The sequence below is a fragment of the Erythrolamprus reginae genome, unplaced genomic scaffold, assembly GCF_031021105.1.
Source record: "Erythrolamprus reginae isolate rEryReg1 unplaced genomic scaffold, rEryReg1.hap1 scaffold_207, whole genome shotgun sequence".
Classification (NCBI taxonomy): Eukaryota; Metazoa; Chordata; class Lepidosauria; order Squamata; family Dipsadidae; genus Erythrolamprus; species Erythrolamprus reginae.
The window spans coordinates 1-16923 of record NW_027248582.1 but is presented as its reverse complement, the minus strand read 5'-3'; the positions used below and the strand labels follow the sequence as shown (position 1 = coordinate 16923).

The 16923-nt window shown below is 49.1% G+C and overlaps 1 protein-coding gene across 1 annotated transcript; it reads right to left on the bottom strand.

Moving 5' to 3' along the window:
• Positions 1-276: 276 nt before the first annotated feature.
• On the bottom strand, positions 277-13394 carry LOC139156011 (stromal cell-derived factor 1-like; the record flags this gene model as incomplete). Its single annotated transcript, XM_070731376.1, has 4 exons — positions 277-2952; positions 4331-4405; positions 7280-7366; positions 13277-13394. Coding segments are annotated over 4 exons (296 nt in total), but the record flags the coding sequence as incomplete, so codon positions are not given.
• Between the last annotated feature and the right edge of the window lie 3529 nt (positions 13395-16923).

Below are 16923 nucleotides of genomic sequence, written 5' to 3'. Positions count from 1 at the left end.
AAAAATATGCCGTCTTGTAGCAAAAATAGAGTAACAGTGGTTAGAGTGCAGCACTGCAGGCTTGTAGTTCAGCAGTTCAAATCCCACCACCGTCTCCAGGTGGACTCAGCCTTCCGTCCTTCCCAGGTGGGTCAAATGAGGACCCAGACGGTTGGGGGCAAGAGGCTGACTCTCTGTAGAGTGCTTAGAGGGCTGCAAAGCCCTAGGGAGCGGTAGATAAACCCAAGTGCTATGGCTGTTGTAGAGTCTGACACAGAGACATAAAGGACGAGAAGATTGAAAACTGAATACAAAGTTTATTAAGAAAAATTAACAAGTGCTTACATACTTTGCAAAAATATATATTTACAAAACAAATAGCTTGAAGTAGTTATACATTTTTTTTTCTTTTCACAAACAAGAGACTTTTTTCACATTATTTTGGGAAAAACCTGTGGGCCTGCTAACTAGATCATCCATAGACCGACAGCACAAGTCACTGCTTGCCCTGAAAACAATGCGCCCGTCAAACCCTCGCGTCCTCCTGGGGACTCCTTCCTGGCTGGTGTGCACCACGGGGGCCGAAATGTGCCCCAGAGGGCTCCGTCTGAGCTCTTTCTCTCTCGCCTCCTTTCTCTCTCTCCTGAGCCCTGGCAGGCTAACTAGCTTCTTACCGAATTTGGAACTGCCGCGTGACCGCAACCGAGGGGCGTCACCAGGAGCCTCTCGAGAGCCTTACACCCCCGGTGGAGTCCTCCTGAATTTTGGCAAAGCCACAAGGAGGCAAATTTCCCCCTCCTCTAAAGGTCTGCCCAAACCCTCTGGTCTCCTGCAGTTCCCACGCCTTTTTACAAATAGGGCTACTGAGAAAGAAAGAGGCCTTTGGAGCCTCCGGAGTGTGAAGCCTGGCTCTTGTGTGGCCCTCGGTCGTTTTTGAAGGTTAACATTCATTTCCTCTTTAGTAAAAGCGTCACATGAAGAGTAGAAAGGGTTAATGAGACAGGCCCTCCCAATATTGTAGCACAGCCCCCAAAGGCAAAGACACCTGACCAGCATGTTCCTCTTATTAATAGAATCTCGCAAGACCCAAAGCATGGACAGTGTTTATAACTTTGCCAAGGGTATTAGGAACATAGCATAATGCGCAGAATAATCCCAATTCTACCCAGCAGGGCCAGAAGCATGTGGTTGTGCGTGGAATGGATGTGACTAGAAGATTGTGAGTGTGTATGTGATGCCTGCAGTGTTAGATATAATTGAACCCCCCACTAGGTGACAATGATACCCCCCTCCCTCCCAAAGTCTAGGTCACTCTTTCTCCACCTGGTCAACTTAACAACTCCCAGAATCCTCCAGCCAGCCACAAAGTGCAAAGGTCATAAAAGGTGCAAGGCGGAGGAACACGGATTTAAGCCATTTCTGGGCCATCGGGAGCTGCCTTGATTGCAATCCTGGCTTCGTCCCCCACTCCCCACATTAGAGCGACTGACAACTCGTTGCATAGTTTATTTTGAGGAGCGGAACGCACAGAACGTGCAAAACATCTTAGGATTCTCCCAGTAGCAACAAGCTGATATGTCTCATTCTTTGGCACATTGAATTTGTGGATGAGAAATAACCGAGAAAATACACTGCTCAAAAAAACCCAAGGGACCCCTCCAAGAACCCACCCGAGATCTGAATGGATGAAATATTCTCACTGGACACTTTGTTCTCTACAAAGGTGAATGTGCACAAGAGCAGGCGAAATTGACGGTCAGTCAGTGTTGCTCCCTAAGTGGGCAGCTGGACTTCACAGGAGTTTGATTGACTTGTGTTGTCTAAGGGTTCCCTTTATTTCTTTGAGCAGTGCATATTCGGAGAAGCTGATTAAGACAGGCAGCCTGGTACTAACAAGGAAGTAGATACGTTTGCATTCTGGCTGCATTGAAAGGCCACCAAATCCTGACTCTCTTCTCCCAGGGAAAGAATCTTCTTGTATCCCAGACAGCAATTTGTTCTTCTTATTTGGGTGATTAAAAGTCAGAGCAAAGACTGGGGGAATGTTCCCTTTTTAAGTGAAGGGAAATGGCTGTGCAGGCAGCTAGTTTTACATTTAACGTAATGAAGAAGTTTGGCTTTCAATAGCTACTTTTTTTTTTACCACCACTAAAAAAAATAAACACTCTGCTATTTGGACCAGGAACAAACTCCACAGGGTTCACTTGTAAAAGTGTTTATAATAATTCATAGTATCTTAGTAATGGCTACAATATTTTAAAAAAGCCTTTTAAGCTTGTGATTCATAAAATTTGGTCGCTTATGGCACAGATTAGGGTTCCCTGAGAAGAAATAAAAATATCCAACATGCGCTGCTTCTCTCGATTCTGAATGTGGAGGCTGGAGACCCTTTCCTGGTTCTCTCGCTCTCTGAAAAATTGTGTTTTGGCCCTCTGGACGCCTCCCTTGCTGCCTAAAAACCTCCCCTGTGGCTCTTGCACACACACAGAGGGGCCCTTGGCATAACACAGTATTGGCCATCACACACACACACACACACACCCTTTGTGTAATTCTCTCCCTTCCCTCCCTCCATCTCCCCCCACGCAAGGGGTCGCTGCCCGGATTCTGCACCGCAGAAGGGGTTAATAATGCTCTGTTTCATGCGAGATGCGGCTCTCAAAGTTAGTGACACACAAAATATTTTTTTTAAAAAAGAACCCAAGCAGTTCCTGCTACATCAGACAATGTGGGCAAAGGCGAGGCGGCTTCTGTGCAAATAGTAAGGAGCTGGGCCCACCGTGGAGCCTCCCACCGCTGAGCCCCAGGCCCCGGAGACTTTCCTCGGCCGGGGATCATCAGTGGGTGGGTGGCAGCGGTGGCTGGAAGAGGGGGCTGCGGACGGAGCCATTTCCAACGGGGTGGGGTGGGTGGGTGCTGCGGAGAAGCCTCCCCAGGCAGCCAGCGCGGCTCCTCGCTTACATCTTGATCCTCCTGCAGGGGAAGAAGAGAGGGAGGGGCCGTCAAGCCAAGACTCTGTGGGAACAACGGAGCGCTCCAAGGGGAGAGGACCATGGCAGGCACATGGAGGGGGGGGTCAATCAGCAGGAAAGCGTCTGGCCATCCCCACTCACAAAATAGGAAGGCATGGCTGCCTAAGGTCCATTCCAATCGTGTCCATAGTACAAAATGACAAATTATGCTTGGGAATAATTTAGGCCAAAGGAGCAGGACACGTGGGCTGCGTTCACACAAGATCCTTAAGTCGGCTAATGAAAGAGCTTGCAGATATATATATATATGCGGTAACAAGCCAATACAGGAGACGAGCCGGTAGCCTAAAGGCTAAGGCCTCTGACTTACAAGGCAGAGGCCCAGGTTCAAATCCCAGTAAAAGGGTATGGCTACCTGATGAAGGCAAATAAGACTGAAATAGAGCTATAGTAGTCTCCCTTCCTTTTCATTGTTAGGCAAAAATATGTTACATGTGTGTGTGTGTTTGATTAGACGCAGCTCTCGGCACAAAGCCGGTCCATTCAGTGAATATTTGGGTCAGTTTGTTTTCCAAGACATGCTGCGATCTCAGAAACCAGTTCCACAAAATGCAATTCCATAGCCATCCTATTATCTCCCAACAATCCAGGTCCTCATTTTACCGACCTGGGAAGAAGGACGGAAAGCTGAGCCAACCTGGAGCCGCTCAGAATCGAACCGCTGGCTGTGGGCAGAGTCAGCCTGCCATCCTGCATTCCACAATTGTCGCTCTCCACAATATACAGAATAACAGGAGAGGAACCCTGGAAAGCTAATTTAATGGCGAACAAAGAATCCTAACACAACGCACCCAAAAGGCACAACTCTCCCTCCGCTCAGGGGCCACAACTATGTCTGTGATTTACATGGATTTTTAACCCCCGGCTGCCCGAGAAGGAAGCCCGTGGCCCTGAGCAGCAAAGCCCCTATCGCTTTAACCAGCCAAGACCTGCTAAACGTGGTGCAACCTCATCCGCCTCTCTGCGATTTGCTTCCTTAAGTGGCTTTGAACAGTGGGACCTCCACTGAAGAACTTTTCTGGATCAAGAACCGGGCGTTCAAGATTTTTTTGCCTCTACTTAAGAACCATTTTTCACTTAAGAACCCGAGCCCGGAAGAATCTCCCAGTGTCCTGCCATTCCCCCTTTAATCCCGGCCATCTGGGGCTTTTCTGGGCTGCCAGAGGAGCCTTTCGGTGGCGCTTAAGGAGGCTTTGGCAGCCCAGAGCGAACGGAGCGTTTCCCTTTCTCTGGGCGCTTGGAGAGGGAGTAAACCAGTCCCTCTCTTTTTTTTTTTTAAGCCTTAAAGTTTTGGATTTTTTTGATTCCCTCCACCTCACCTTCTTCCTTTGGCAGCAACTGTCCTCCTCCTCTTCTTCCTCCTCCCATCGAAATTCCAAGCTTTTATTTCTTTCCTAATGGGTTTGCACACATTATTTGCTTTTACATTGATTCCTATGGGAAAAATTGCTCCTACTTACAAACTTTTCTACTTAAGAACCTGGTCACAGAACGAATTAAGTCCTTAAGTAGAAGGACCACCGTATATCACAGCTGACGTCTTTGCATTTTCCCAGGCCCAGCTCTCCTCTGACCTTTATTTTGAACTCAGGGCTGTGGAACAATGCAGGTGAAACTGATACGCCGGCCCTTCTGGGCAGTTAAGGCCGGCGTGGGCCAGAGACGGACAGCTGGATCACAAGGACAGTTTGGAAGCAGAGAGAGGGGGGAAACGCAGCTGAGTGATAACTCTTATCTGGGACTCTAATTCGGTCCTCAAACGTGCAGAAGCCAGGATTCCCACTTTAGCCGCTGCCCCCGCTTCCCTCCTGCCAACGCCTCTGCCGGACGTCCACTGTGGGGGCTCTGAATTCTTAGATCTATTCTACCCAGAAGGAAGGTCTCCGGTTTTCATTTGAGTCTCACTTTAGTTATTTCATGAATCCATATTTTAATTTTATTCCAAATGTTCTTAATTTCAGGGCAAGTCCACCACATGGGGGAAAATGTTCCCTTTTTGTTTCTGCATCTCCAGCACTCAGGGTTTAATTTGGGGTAAATTTTTGCAACAAAAAAAATAATCCCACCATGGGTGTTTTTAAAGGGATTTTGGGGGGAGGCTTTAGCACCCACAGAGTCCTGCTGTGCCCCTGTTGCGGTGACAGCTTCACAAAGGGCCCCTGGCACTGATCACACAGTGACCCTCTCGGAAAGGCGTCAGGATTCCCAGAGGTTGGTCAGGCTCTTAGTTGTGTCCAGTCGGACTCCTTAGAGTGACTGGTTCTCTAGCCTTGTCTCTGGCGCTTCCTCTCCCGGAGGCTCCTCGATAAACCCGGGAGCTTTCCTGGATCCACTGCCCTGGAGAGGTCGCAAGGGCTCAATCCGGTCCAGTGCCCCAGAGGCCGCCCTATTCCAGGCCACCCCTAGGGACTCAGCCAGATGGTGGACAAGGGAGTCTGGTATCTCCCCAAGCCCCCTCTGGAATCTCTCGGGGTCTATTAGACCCCTGGGCCAGAACCACTCCATCAGCTCCGCGGTGGGGCAGTGGGGCCTTCAAGTCTAACCTCAGCAGGAAAGGATCTGACCACCACAAGGGAGAAGCGTCTGTAGCCCTAAATTCCAGATCATATCTCCACTGCCCCGAGAGGAACACTAGGGTCAAGCCTTGTGTCCCCCTCCCCTATGAGTCGGACCCTGAACTACTTGGGACAGGCCTGTGGATCTCATGGAAGCTGTGGACTCCTGAGCCCCATCCGAGGATTTGCCAAGCGATGGTAACTTGAAGTCCCCCAGCACCATAACCCTGAGGAACTCCACCGCCAACCCAGCTGCCACCTCTAGCAGCACCGGCAGGGGTGTTGCAACGCAGCTGGGAGGCAAGTAAGTCAACCACAAACCCAACTGGGGCGGCCCTTGAAGAGTGTTCGGAGACTGCAGATGGTCCATGTTAGGGGTGTAGCTCTGTACGCTCGTATCACACCTGGGCTCCATCTAGTCTGCCCTTGTACTATTTCATGTATTTTATCTCACAATGGATCTTTCAGTCAAATAATATTTTCTCACGTGGCTTCTGATCTTTCCCCCAACTGACCTCAGATTGTGCCCTCTTGTTCTTGGGTTCACTTTCCTATTGAAAACACTTCCCTCCTGAGCCTTATTGAACCCTTTCACATATTTAAATGTTTCGATCGTGTCCCCCCTTTTCCTTCCGTCCTCCAGACTGGACAGATGGAGTTCATTAAGTCTTTCCTGATACGTTTGATGCTAAGTGTTATGAATGAATTTAATTAAATTAAACTGAACCCCCGAGTCCAACCTGAAGAAGAGAGAAGTTGGGCTTTTATAGTATTAAACTGGCCACTTTTGTTCGAATGTACAGTACATAATATGCGCAGTACACTGTGGGAACAAGTAGGTGGGCTACTTTGGTCTAGTTGTAGATGTTTGCATTACACCTGGCCACCTGTGGGCGACGTCCCCCTTAAGCAGCCGAGAGAGTTAAACACAGTGAGGGGCTACCCAAATGTTAACTATCCCGCTGTGGCCGTGGCTTATGCATTTTTTTTCAACATCTTTCCGTGCAAACTGGGTGCTGCTCTGGGCTGGAGCTCCAAATTCTGCTACTGGAGCTGCGTCCCTGACCGTTCCTGCAGGAGCCGGTCACTGGTTAAATGGCTGCGATGCAGAGGTGCAACATTGGACAGAGAGAGGAGACAGCCTTATTTGGGACGGGCTCGCAGCGTGGCCTTAAAGCAGAGGGGGGAAATAGACCTGCGGGGGGGGCACGGGGGAACGTCCAGCGGGCTCCTTTCGGCAAGGGCAGCTCCGGGGCAGCTCTTTTGAAGTCGAGCGTCTACAAAGGCCCCAGTATTTCCAGTAAAAACATTCATCTGTACGATTGGTGCCAAGAGACGCCCCTCACTGCGGGCCTGACGTGCTCGGGGTCAATTTCTTCCTTGAACGGCTCAAAATGTTTAAAAAGCCTGGAAGAAAATATATTTAAGCAGAGCCCGGGGATTACAGAGCTGCCCAAACTGGCTGTGCAAAAGGTCCCCAAAAATCTGGTGCGGGAAATTCACACGTAACTTTACTTGTGTGACTTGTGAGAACTACGGTAGGTGGGGGGTGACTGAGGGGGCAACCTCATCACCTGGTCCCCTTGGGTCTTATCTCTTTAGGCCCGAACCCTGGGAATCTCCCGTGGGGGCAGATGTGGAGGGTGAGACTGAGGCCTCTGTGCCCACCGCCCGGGGTGGTTGTGTTGGGGGCCCTCAGGGGTTGTGTCTTACTTTTGATAGTATTTCTCCAGGTATTCCTGAATCCACTTCAACTTGGAGTCGACGCAGATCTGCTTACTGCTGTTTTTCAGTCTGGCACTGCCGGGAGATGGAGGAGAGAGAGAAAACGATGGAACAGGAAATAAAACTCCCGTACAGGAACCAAACCAGAATTTGCTAGTTCAACGTTTGTGGCCAGGGACAATAAAGACATCTGCTCCCTATAACTTTACCCAGCGCAAGAAAGTGTTTTATGATTATGGTGAAATTAAAACCATTAAAAACATTGGTGGCTATGGCCACAAACTGACACAAAGCAGCCGACTTGAGTGATGGCTGGGCCACCTTCGTACCAAGGTCGCGGTGGCCTGGAGTGAAATGCTTCCAAAGCTTTTGGGCTGCCCTTCAAAAGACGTGCGGTGGTTAAGTTGCCCTGCTTTTCTTTTCATTGTTGAATCCCTTCCAACCGCTCTGTGAAAAACCTCCAACCTACCCAGAGTGAAGAACAATAGCGCATAGTTTTGTGAGTGACGGCTTCTAGCGGCTAAGCAGAAAACTCTGGAGCAGGGATCTCAAACTATCATATCTTTTGCAGGTAAACAGAACAAATTCAAAACTCTTTTGTCCTCTCTGACAGCAACAATATTCAGCAACTCTGCAATGGGAGAACAGCTCGAGGGTCAGCAATTGATAAGGACAAGGGGATTCTTATCACTGCTCACCTGAACTCCATTTGTACCTAACCATCTTTTAGATACGAGCATGTCTAGGTGAGTCAAAGAGCTTTTCCCCAGAAAATGCTGTTTTTAATTGGAATTTCACCCAGAATCTGCTGTTGCTCAGGAAATACCCCCTAATTCTGAACATAGGTTATTCACGCTACAGACTCAGGGGAGTTGAAACTGCTTTTTGTGTTACGCTGCCATAATTAATCTGTCTCCCTTAATCTTTTCTATTTAGCAATCCACGTTCCCAGGCAGAATTCTCTTTATAAATAATATAAGCAGAATACAATTCAGTTTCTAAAACCCATCAGTTGAAAATGTAAATACGAAATGTTTCATTTTCACATATTTTACTCCTTTTTCCCAAGAAAGTCTACTTTTGCTTCGTTTCAACCACATTCAATAACGGAACAGAAAGAAGCTAATTATAGAGATTCTCTATCAAATCACCCAAGTTTGAAGCACTTAGGACTAATTTTAATCTTTCTTCAAATACACAACTGCACTTATAAATAAACTGGGCCTCTGTTTAGCACAAGGGAAGCATGTAAGGTTCTGCCCCCTCTTCCTGTGGGGGGATTTCACGGGTCTCTTGTTTATATCAAGAGGGAGAATTGCAGGAGATTTGAGTTCTTCGGGATTTGGAAGACTTTAAAAAAGAAGCGAAACACTTCTGGACTTTGGAACTGGGCAACATTCCTGGCAATGCCCCAGGCAGCCACAGAAGTAAACGGACGGGTGGCTGGACAAATCAGCGGAAGAGGTCCCACTTGAGACACGGATGGCCGGGCTCAAGGGATCCTACTTTGGGGTCAGCTCATGGGAAGACGGGGGGGCTCTGGGAAGGGTGCAAGGAAAGGAGGCCAGCACGGAAGGAAGTGCCCCATGCCCAAATCATGAGCTACAGACTGAGTGTGGCATTGTACCACTCACAAGTCGTTCATCTGAACAATCACTGTTTGGATGGGGAATCGCTTCTCACAGTCACTCGGGCCCTTGTCACCTCGCAGCTCGACTACTGCAACGGGCTCTGCGTGGGGCCACCCTTAAAGGACTTTCGGAGACTACAATTAGTCCAGAATGCAGCCGGGCGAGCGGTTGTGGGTGTAGCCAGATACACGCACATAACTCCCAACACGCTGTGGCTACAACAGCTTCCGATCGGTCTCCGGATGCAATTCAAGGCCTTGGTTAGCCCCTAGAAAGCCCTTCATGGCTCAGGCCAAGACTATTTATGGGACAAGTCTTCTGCCTCAGATGTCCCAGCAACTGATTAGGTTACACAGAGTTGGCCTCCTCTGGGACCATGGGGAAGGGCCTTCTCTGTGGCAGCTCCGGCTCTCTGGGACCAACTCCCCCCCTGATATTCGCCCTGTCCCCACCCTCCTGGCAGGCCTGGGGACGTTGAGTGACAACATGCAGCTCCATCCCGAACGATGGATGGATGGATGTCTTTTAACATTGGGGGTTTGAGTCGTTGTGTACTGTTTTTTATAGTTGTGAGCCGCCCAGAGTCGTTTATAAATTGAATGAATTAAAAATGAAATGAAATGCTGCAAAGGGCATAAAACTGCCCCCAGAGCCTCAATCTGCCAGAGCTCAGCCCCTCCGGACGTCGGTCAAGGGGGAGGAGGAGGCACCAGCTGGATCCCCGGGGGGATAAAGGCCAACTCAGGAGGTGAGACCACCAGGGGATCTCGGGGTGCTGATGCGCCCATATGCGTCAGAGCGAAATTTGGCTCCTCCCCATGCTCAGGGAGAAAGTTTTGTGGGAAGATCCTGCCCACTCTTTTCCTTCCATGCTCACAAGCAAAAACCCACCGGAAATTTCCTAAATCCTGTGCAGGCGCATGTCCACTCACGGGATTTGGTCCCTGCGCATGTGCAGAAGGCAAATCTCGCTCCATGCACACACACACACACACTACCAGTGTGCTGTTCCCCCCCCGACTGATGTCAGTCAAGCCAACGGGACGGGGCGACAGGCGTCTGAGGTTGGTGGCCCCGCGGAGGCCATGCTCAGGATCCCAATAGATTAAAAGCTGCACTTTTAGTTCAGTTTAGCTTATTTTTGGCTCTGGTGAACTAAGCACTTTTGATCCGTGGGAATTATGACTACAGCCTGGGAGGAAAACCCCACTGAGCCGTAGCGAGTGCGAAAGGGTCTCGGAGTCTTGGTGGACAATCCACTAAACAGGAGCCAGCGATGTGCAGCAGCGGCTAAAAAGGCCCACACAATCCTAAGCTGCATCAACAGGGAGGATACACCCCAAGACCAGAGAGGTCTTAATACCACTCTACTACGCCCTGGTCCGAGCACACCTGGAGTCCTGCATCCAGTTCTGGGCACCACATTTCAAAAGAGACGTAGAAACTCTGGAGAAGGTGCAGAAAAGAGAAACCAAGATGATCAGGGGACTAGAAGCCAAGACTTACGGAGAGAGACTGGGAACTGGGCCTGGATAGCCTAGAGAAAAAGAGGGCCGGGGGGGGGACATGATAGCAGTCTACAGGTATACGAGGGGTTGCCACAGAGAGGGGGGGGGGTCACTCTATTCTCTAGGGCACCAGAGGGCCAGACGAGGAGCAATGGTCAGAAGCTGACCAAGGAGAGATTCAACCTGGAAATAAGGAAGAACCTGCATGGTCCCACTCAACTCTAATTAATTCAATAATTCATTAACAAACAAACAAACAAACCGATGCCCTTTCAGACCATGTTAGTGCTGGGCGTGGATGTGGCCAGGAGGTGAGTATTTGCAATCGTTCGGTGGCAGGAATCCCCCCCTCCGTCTTTGCCCTCTGCGCTGCGTCCATCAACAAGCCGTATCCTGTTCCAACCTCTGAGACTTCTGACGTCCCTCTAGACACCACAAATGGTGCCACTTTTCAGGCTCCAGCCTCTTCCATACACACAAGCATCACCGGGGCGGGGGGGGGGGGGGTTAAAAAAAATTCCAGAAAATGGGGAAAACTTCTAAACTCCTTGGGAGAAACTTAAAGGCCGTATCCTTCCAGAAAGTTCACTCAAACATCTTTGCAAATTTCGATCCCTTCTGCCATTAAATCTGCCACACACCATTCACAATTCCCCTTCGTAAACGAAGCCCAAACCCAGAACTTAGCATCTTGGAAGAATTAATCTGCTCAGGGGGAAAAGGGCCCGCTCCGGACAACGTGGTCCAGTTCTGTCCAACCCGTAAACAAAACTTGAAGTGATGCCTTGTTTCCAATTAAGAGTCAACGGGAGGCAGGGGCTCGGATTTCAGAATCACAATTAGGGTCTCAATTGAATCAGTGGAGAAAGTCCGTTTTCTGAGTGTGTAACTTTAAGGGGAATTCTGGGGGTCTACACATCTCAAACGTTGCCACGGTTGCTGCTGAGTCTCCTGGCCCAGACCAAGGCTTCTCAACCACGGCCACCTTTAACGTGGGTGGACTACAACTCCCAGAATTCCCCAGCCAGCTGTAGTCTGCTGCCTGGGGGATTCTGGGAGTTGAAAGTCCACCCATCTAAAGAAAAAAAACCCGGCCTCAACCATCCATAAATTACAACCTGCTGCTGAGGGGCTGAACAGATGCGAGAACTTACGGATTTGTTTTCATAGCTGCATCGTTTTTATTTCCCAGGAGACTCGGGAATAGTTGGCAAAAGGAGAATTATGAATGAAAAATAAAATCAAAATATCAACAGCAAAATACAGTAAAATAGAAAATAGCAGCAAATACATCTGATCAAGAACTCACGAGATTTTTAAAAAGCGAACAGAAAACAAGTATTGAGAGTTTGTCAGGAAAATGGGGCCGTCAATCACGATCAAGTTCATGAAATCAGATTCCGATGGCTGCATTGTGAGATGCCTTAATCAAGTCTATTCCTAGCTCTTTATTTTCCCTTCCCAAAAAATCTGTTTCACATAAAATACATGCAACTGGTATTAGCCAGGATTAGTGTGTAGGCTATAGCTGGATGAGAGCAGCATGGTTCACTCTACTTTCACAGCAGAGAAAAGCGAAAAGGAAGGAGGAAAAGAGGGAATGTGACCGATGTGAACCATCTTTGCTCATGAGTGAGAAACGCAGGCAAAATAAAGCACAAAACTTCACTGGAGCAGTGACAGCAGTTGAGCAATTATTGGCCATTACTCCAAGACCCTGGTAATTTCCCCATGCAGTTTAACTTAATCATCTTCATGAATTAAACCTAAATTTCTAGACGCCAGAAACCGCTTCTGCTAAGGAGCCACGAGAGGGCAGGGGACCTTTTCGGATCCTTTTTTTCTCTTTACCTTCAGGAAGGTCTCAGTCTGAGTTTCATAAAAAGCAGGAGGATTAGGGTCGGTTTTTTTAAAAAGTGGACGGCTAAACTCTCTGCTTCCGCCATTTCAAAGACAAAGACAATTTTCCTAGACTTAACACCATTCGCTTTTACAGCCAGCTTAAAAGCACATTTCCTAAAACACGGCAACCCAAAATAAAGAAATCATAGCAATAGCAACATTTTTTAAAAACATAAACACCACGGGAAAATCAAGAGAGTGACCTCAAATTTCACCATCGCGTGGGGCAGCAGGAGGGTTGGACATAAGATCTAGGATGAAAACTGAGCTACTTTTCCACTCAGATACCAGTTTTACACCTTTTTTTAAAAAAGCTTTATTTATTCATTTTTCATTTTTTAAAAACATCACAGTAATTTTACACAGATCTTATATTGTGTCATTTCTATAATCTACTGTTGTGATTTATATTTACACTCTATTTACATATATTGTTTATATTTACACGTTTCCAATTTTTATATGGTTCTTTCACATTATCTTACACTGTTTTTATTTTATTTTCTATCCTATTATACCATTTATTCCAAGTTTCATAATGCTCTGAGTTGTTTAATCCTTGACCTCCCTGGTCAGCCTGTATCCATGTCTGCACATCTAAAGGTTTTGTCTCGGACTGCGTCTTCTGGTGGCCCTGCGTTGTTTGTGCCTAACACGTCCTCGCGGCCTGCTATTGTATGGATGATAAAATAATGAATTCTTTGGGGATATTGTGGGTTTCCCCCCCCCCCCCAATTCCTAATAAGAAGCATTCTAGTTTGCATCTTTTGTGGCAGGCTAATTAAACACCGCCGTGTTTGATCTGGAAATGGAGATAAAACTCTTTTGTCTGGAGGTGGAGGGAGCTGCTCCCCTGAAGGACAAGGAGTTCCTTCCTTCTCCAGAGCGGCTTCCAAGGGGCTCAGGAGGAGGAGGAGGAGGAGGAGGAAGAAGAAGAGACTTACATGAGCTGAAGGGGGCATCCAGGGACGGTCAAGATCTTCATGTGCTTGATGTGGGATTTGGACACGTGGCTCTCGAAATACCGGCAGGGGCACCGGTAAGTCAGGCTGATGGGTTTCCCTGCAGGGCCAAAAGAAAGGAGAGAGGCTGCCTCAGATACACCCAGGCACAATCCTCCCCCCCAGAGCCCCCCAGAGCCCCCCCAGAGCCCCCCCAGAGCCCCCCCAGAGCCCCCCCAGAGCCCCCCCCAGAGCCCCCCCAGAACCCTGGTTTTGGGGAGACAAAAGTGGGGGGAGAAGCTGGAAGGGGGCATTCGCCGGTTCTTTAAAAGGAGCCAGTTAATCGTCGGCAATTAGCCAAGATAAAGGGCTCAACTGAAAGGCACTTGGCCTCCCCAGTGTTATTCCTGCCTAAATAATTTGACCCCGGGGCCACACGTAAGGAGGCCGCCAAGAGAAGAAGAGAAATCTCCATGTAACACACACACTTCTTCCCCCCCCCCCCATGCAGAGATGATTTGTGCAAACCACAAACCTCAGGGCAGGTGCGCAGCAGTTACCACAAACTGGAGGCTGCAGGTACAGAGCAGTTGGGCCTCCGCTGCCAATTAGCTTTAAGGGCAGCTATGAAATGTTTGAAGTCCTCACCCCTCTTTCCCCCTCCCCTCCCTCCCAGAAATCTCCATCCAAGACATAAGGGGCTTTCTTTGAAGCAGGAGGAGGCCTCCTTGGGAGCTGCCCCTACAATCCCTGGCAGCGCTTCCTCCTCCCGGCTGGCCGCATGCCTCGTGGCAGCACCAGGAGATAACTGGCTCCCCCACACACACCCCAACCCTCCTTATCGGTCAGAAAAGCTCTGGGCTCATTTTAAGGTCAAACCGAGAAGGAGGGAATTCTTTGGTGATCGCCCAGAGCTGCCAGCAGCACAAAGGAGCCCAAGGGGGCCGAGAGTCTTGGCAGCCGTGCGGTGTGCAATAAAAAGAGAAACACAGAAGCAACACTGAGCACATGGCAACCCGGAGAGCGAGCAAGAGATTACGGCGGCATTTGCAAGGCCCTTCCTCCTTATCTATGGGGCAGGCAGCCTGTCTGTTGCTGCCTAAAAGGGGTTGCTACAATGGGAGAAGTAGCCGGTGGCTGCGACCCACAATAAGAGCCTCACGCGGCACCGTGCACAAAATAACACAAACTGGATTGTTCAGCACCAGGCTGTCTTAAAGAATGGGTCACTTCATGACGGGCTCTCCCGGACGGCTGCCCTGGGATAGTTAATGAAAGGGCCGCACAGAGCATTTATTAAAGAGGTGCCCTATATAGTGCAGAAGAGATTTTGAAATATTGACTGACCCCTCGCATCCTGGACACAAACTGTTTCAACTCCCACCCTGAAAACGTCACTACAGAGCCCTGCACACCAACACAATTGGACACCAGGACAGTTTTTTCCCTGAACACCATCACTCTACTAAACAAATAATCCCCTCAACACTGTCAAACTATTTACTAAGCCTGCACTACTATTACTACTAGTTTTTTCCTCATTCCTGTCATCCTTTTCCTCCCACTTAGGACTGTATGACTGGGACTTGTTGCTTGTATTGTTGAGATTTTTATTAATATTGATTGTTTCCTAGTTGCTTATTTGACCCCTATGACAATCACTAAGTGTTGTATCTTCTGATTCTTGACAAATGTCTCTTTTTCTTTTATGTCCACTGAGAGCATCTGCCCCAAAGACAAATCCCTTGTGTGTCCAATCACACTTGGCCAAGAAAGGATTCTATTCTATTCTATTCTATTCTATTCTGTTCCTCTCCTCTAAACTCTCGCCTGAACAAGTGGCATGATGGAGATTAAATTTGTAGGCTGCCCTGAGTCTTCTTGGGAGTGGGCGGCATACAAATCTAAATCGATAGATTAGAGAGATAGAGAGATAGAAAGAGAGGGGGGGGAGTGATGGATGGATGGATGGAGAGACAGACAGACAGACAGACAGACAGATATAAAAGGCCAATGCAATGTTTTGGACTACTAGAAGAGAAGAGCCCTGGGAATCTTCAGGTCTTTGCTCTTTAGAAAGAGAAACGGGGGTGGGTGGGGGTGTCAGAGAAGCAGGTTTGCAAAAGGCCCCTCCCTCTGGGTGTGTGGAGAGCCTGGGTGGGTCTCATTTGCAAATAAAGAGACCAAGCTGTTGGAAAAGGCCTGCCCTATGCAAATGGAGGGGAGAGGGGGGGTCTGTTTTGTGGTGAAGGAGGACAAAGTAAAAACAAAAGAGGGTTGGAGAGGAATGATGAGACCCCCCCCATCAGAACCAAAACCTTGTGCATCAGCCTGCTGGATTTGCCCCCACCCTCACTGGAGCCAGGCCAGGTCTTTTTGGAGTTGCGACCCTTCCCCTTGGGGGGCTATGAAAACCTCCCCCGGCAGCTTCCAACCACCTGCACATTGGACGGGGGCCTTCTGGTTCCTAATCGGAGCCTGGCGATGGATCAGAACCTCCTGGAATCCCCCCTGCCTCCTTGGGAACAGGGGCCCTCAGCCAGATGCAACTCCAACACGTCCACATTTGTCCATCTCGGACACACGGACATTATCGGGGGGGGGGGGGGGGGGGGGTTGGACTCTTTGCTGAGAACAAGGCGGCCAAATCCCTTCTCTCCAAACTCTGAACGGAAACAAGAGCGGACGAGGGGGGGGGGGGGCTGGTGCCCCTTGCTTGCAACTGAGACACTTTCGCTCCCTTCTGAAAAGCTTGGCCACTTGACTGATCTGCGGCTCCAGCTTCAAGGTCACCCTGTCCACCTCCGTCCACTTCCAGCAAGGACACCCAGGCCCTGGCCAGCCGGGGATGCTCACTGGTTACTCTTCACTTGTAAGTGTGAGCCCAGCCTACCTTGCAGGGTTATAAGGGGGGGGGGTTAAACAAGAGAGGAGGGAGGGCGAAATATGCTGCCTGGGGCTGCAAGTCAATCATCCTTCTTGGTTCGGAGAGTTTGGGCTTCATCTGGAGCTGCGTTTTGCCCCCATTCAAATGGTGCCAGGAATCATGGCTTCCTCTTCCAAGGGGAGAAAAAAATTTCGGGCAATGCAAATGAAGTGTGAAAACAATTCTGCCTTTCCTCTGTTTTATTTTTCCTTCTACACCAACCACAGCCCCCCCGCCCCAAAAAATCCTTATCTCACTTTAGCATTTCTTTGACTGCAACGTTGCCAGCCTGCCCTGGGTTTAACCCCCTTGAGCTTCCTTGCTAGGGACAAATCTATTGGAATAGGTGTTAATTGCACAAGGCAGGTTTTAAAATTTGAAAGACAGTAAGTGAAGACAGCCAACTCCACATTAAATAAACATTCGGTGTTATAAAGGCATGAATTGGGTAATCCAAGAGACCGGGGTTCCCGCGTGGAGCAAGGCAAGGAGGGTTGATTTCACCCGGTGCCCTCTCCCCCTCTGTTGCCCCAACCCCTCAAGACCTGCAGGCCCCCCCTCTCTCTCAGCCATCTACACACACACACACACACACACACACACACACACACACACAGCCTTAAGGGGAGCAGCACAAGAAATTAGATTCATCTCCAAACCGAATTATTTTCCAAACTGTAGAGAAGCATTGGTTGCCTGTCCAGGTTGGGGGAAAAGTGTGTTC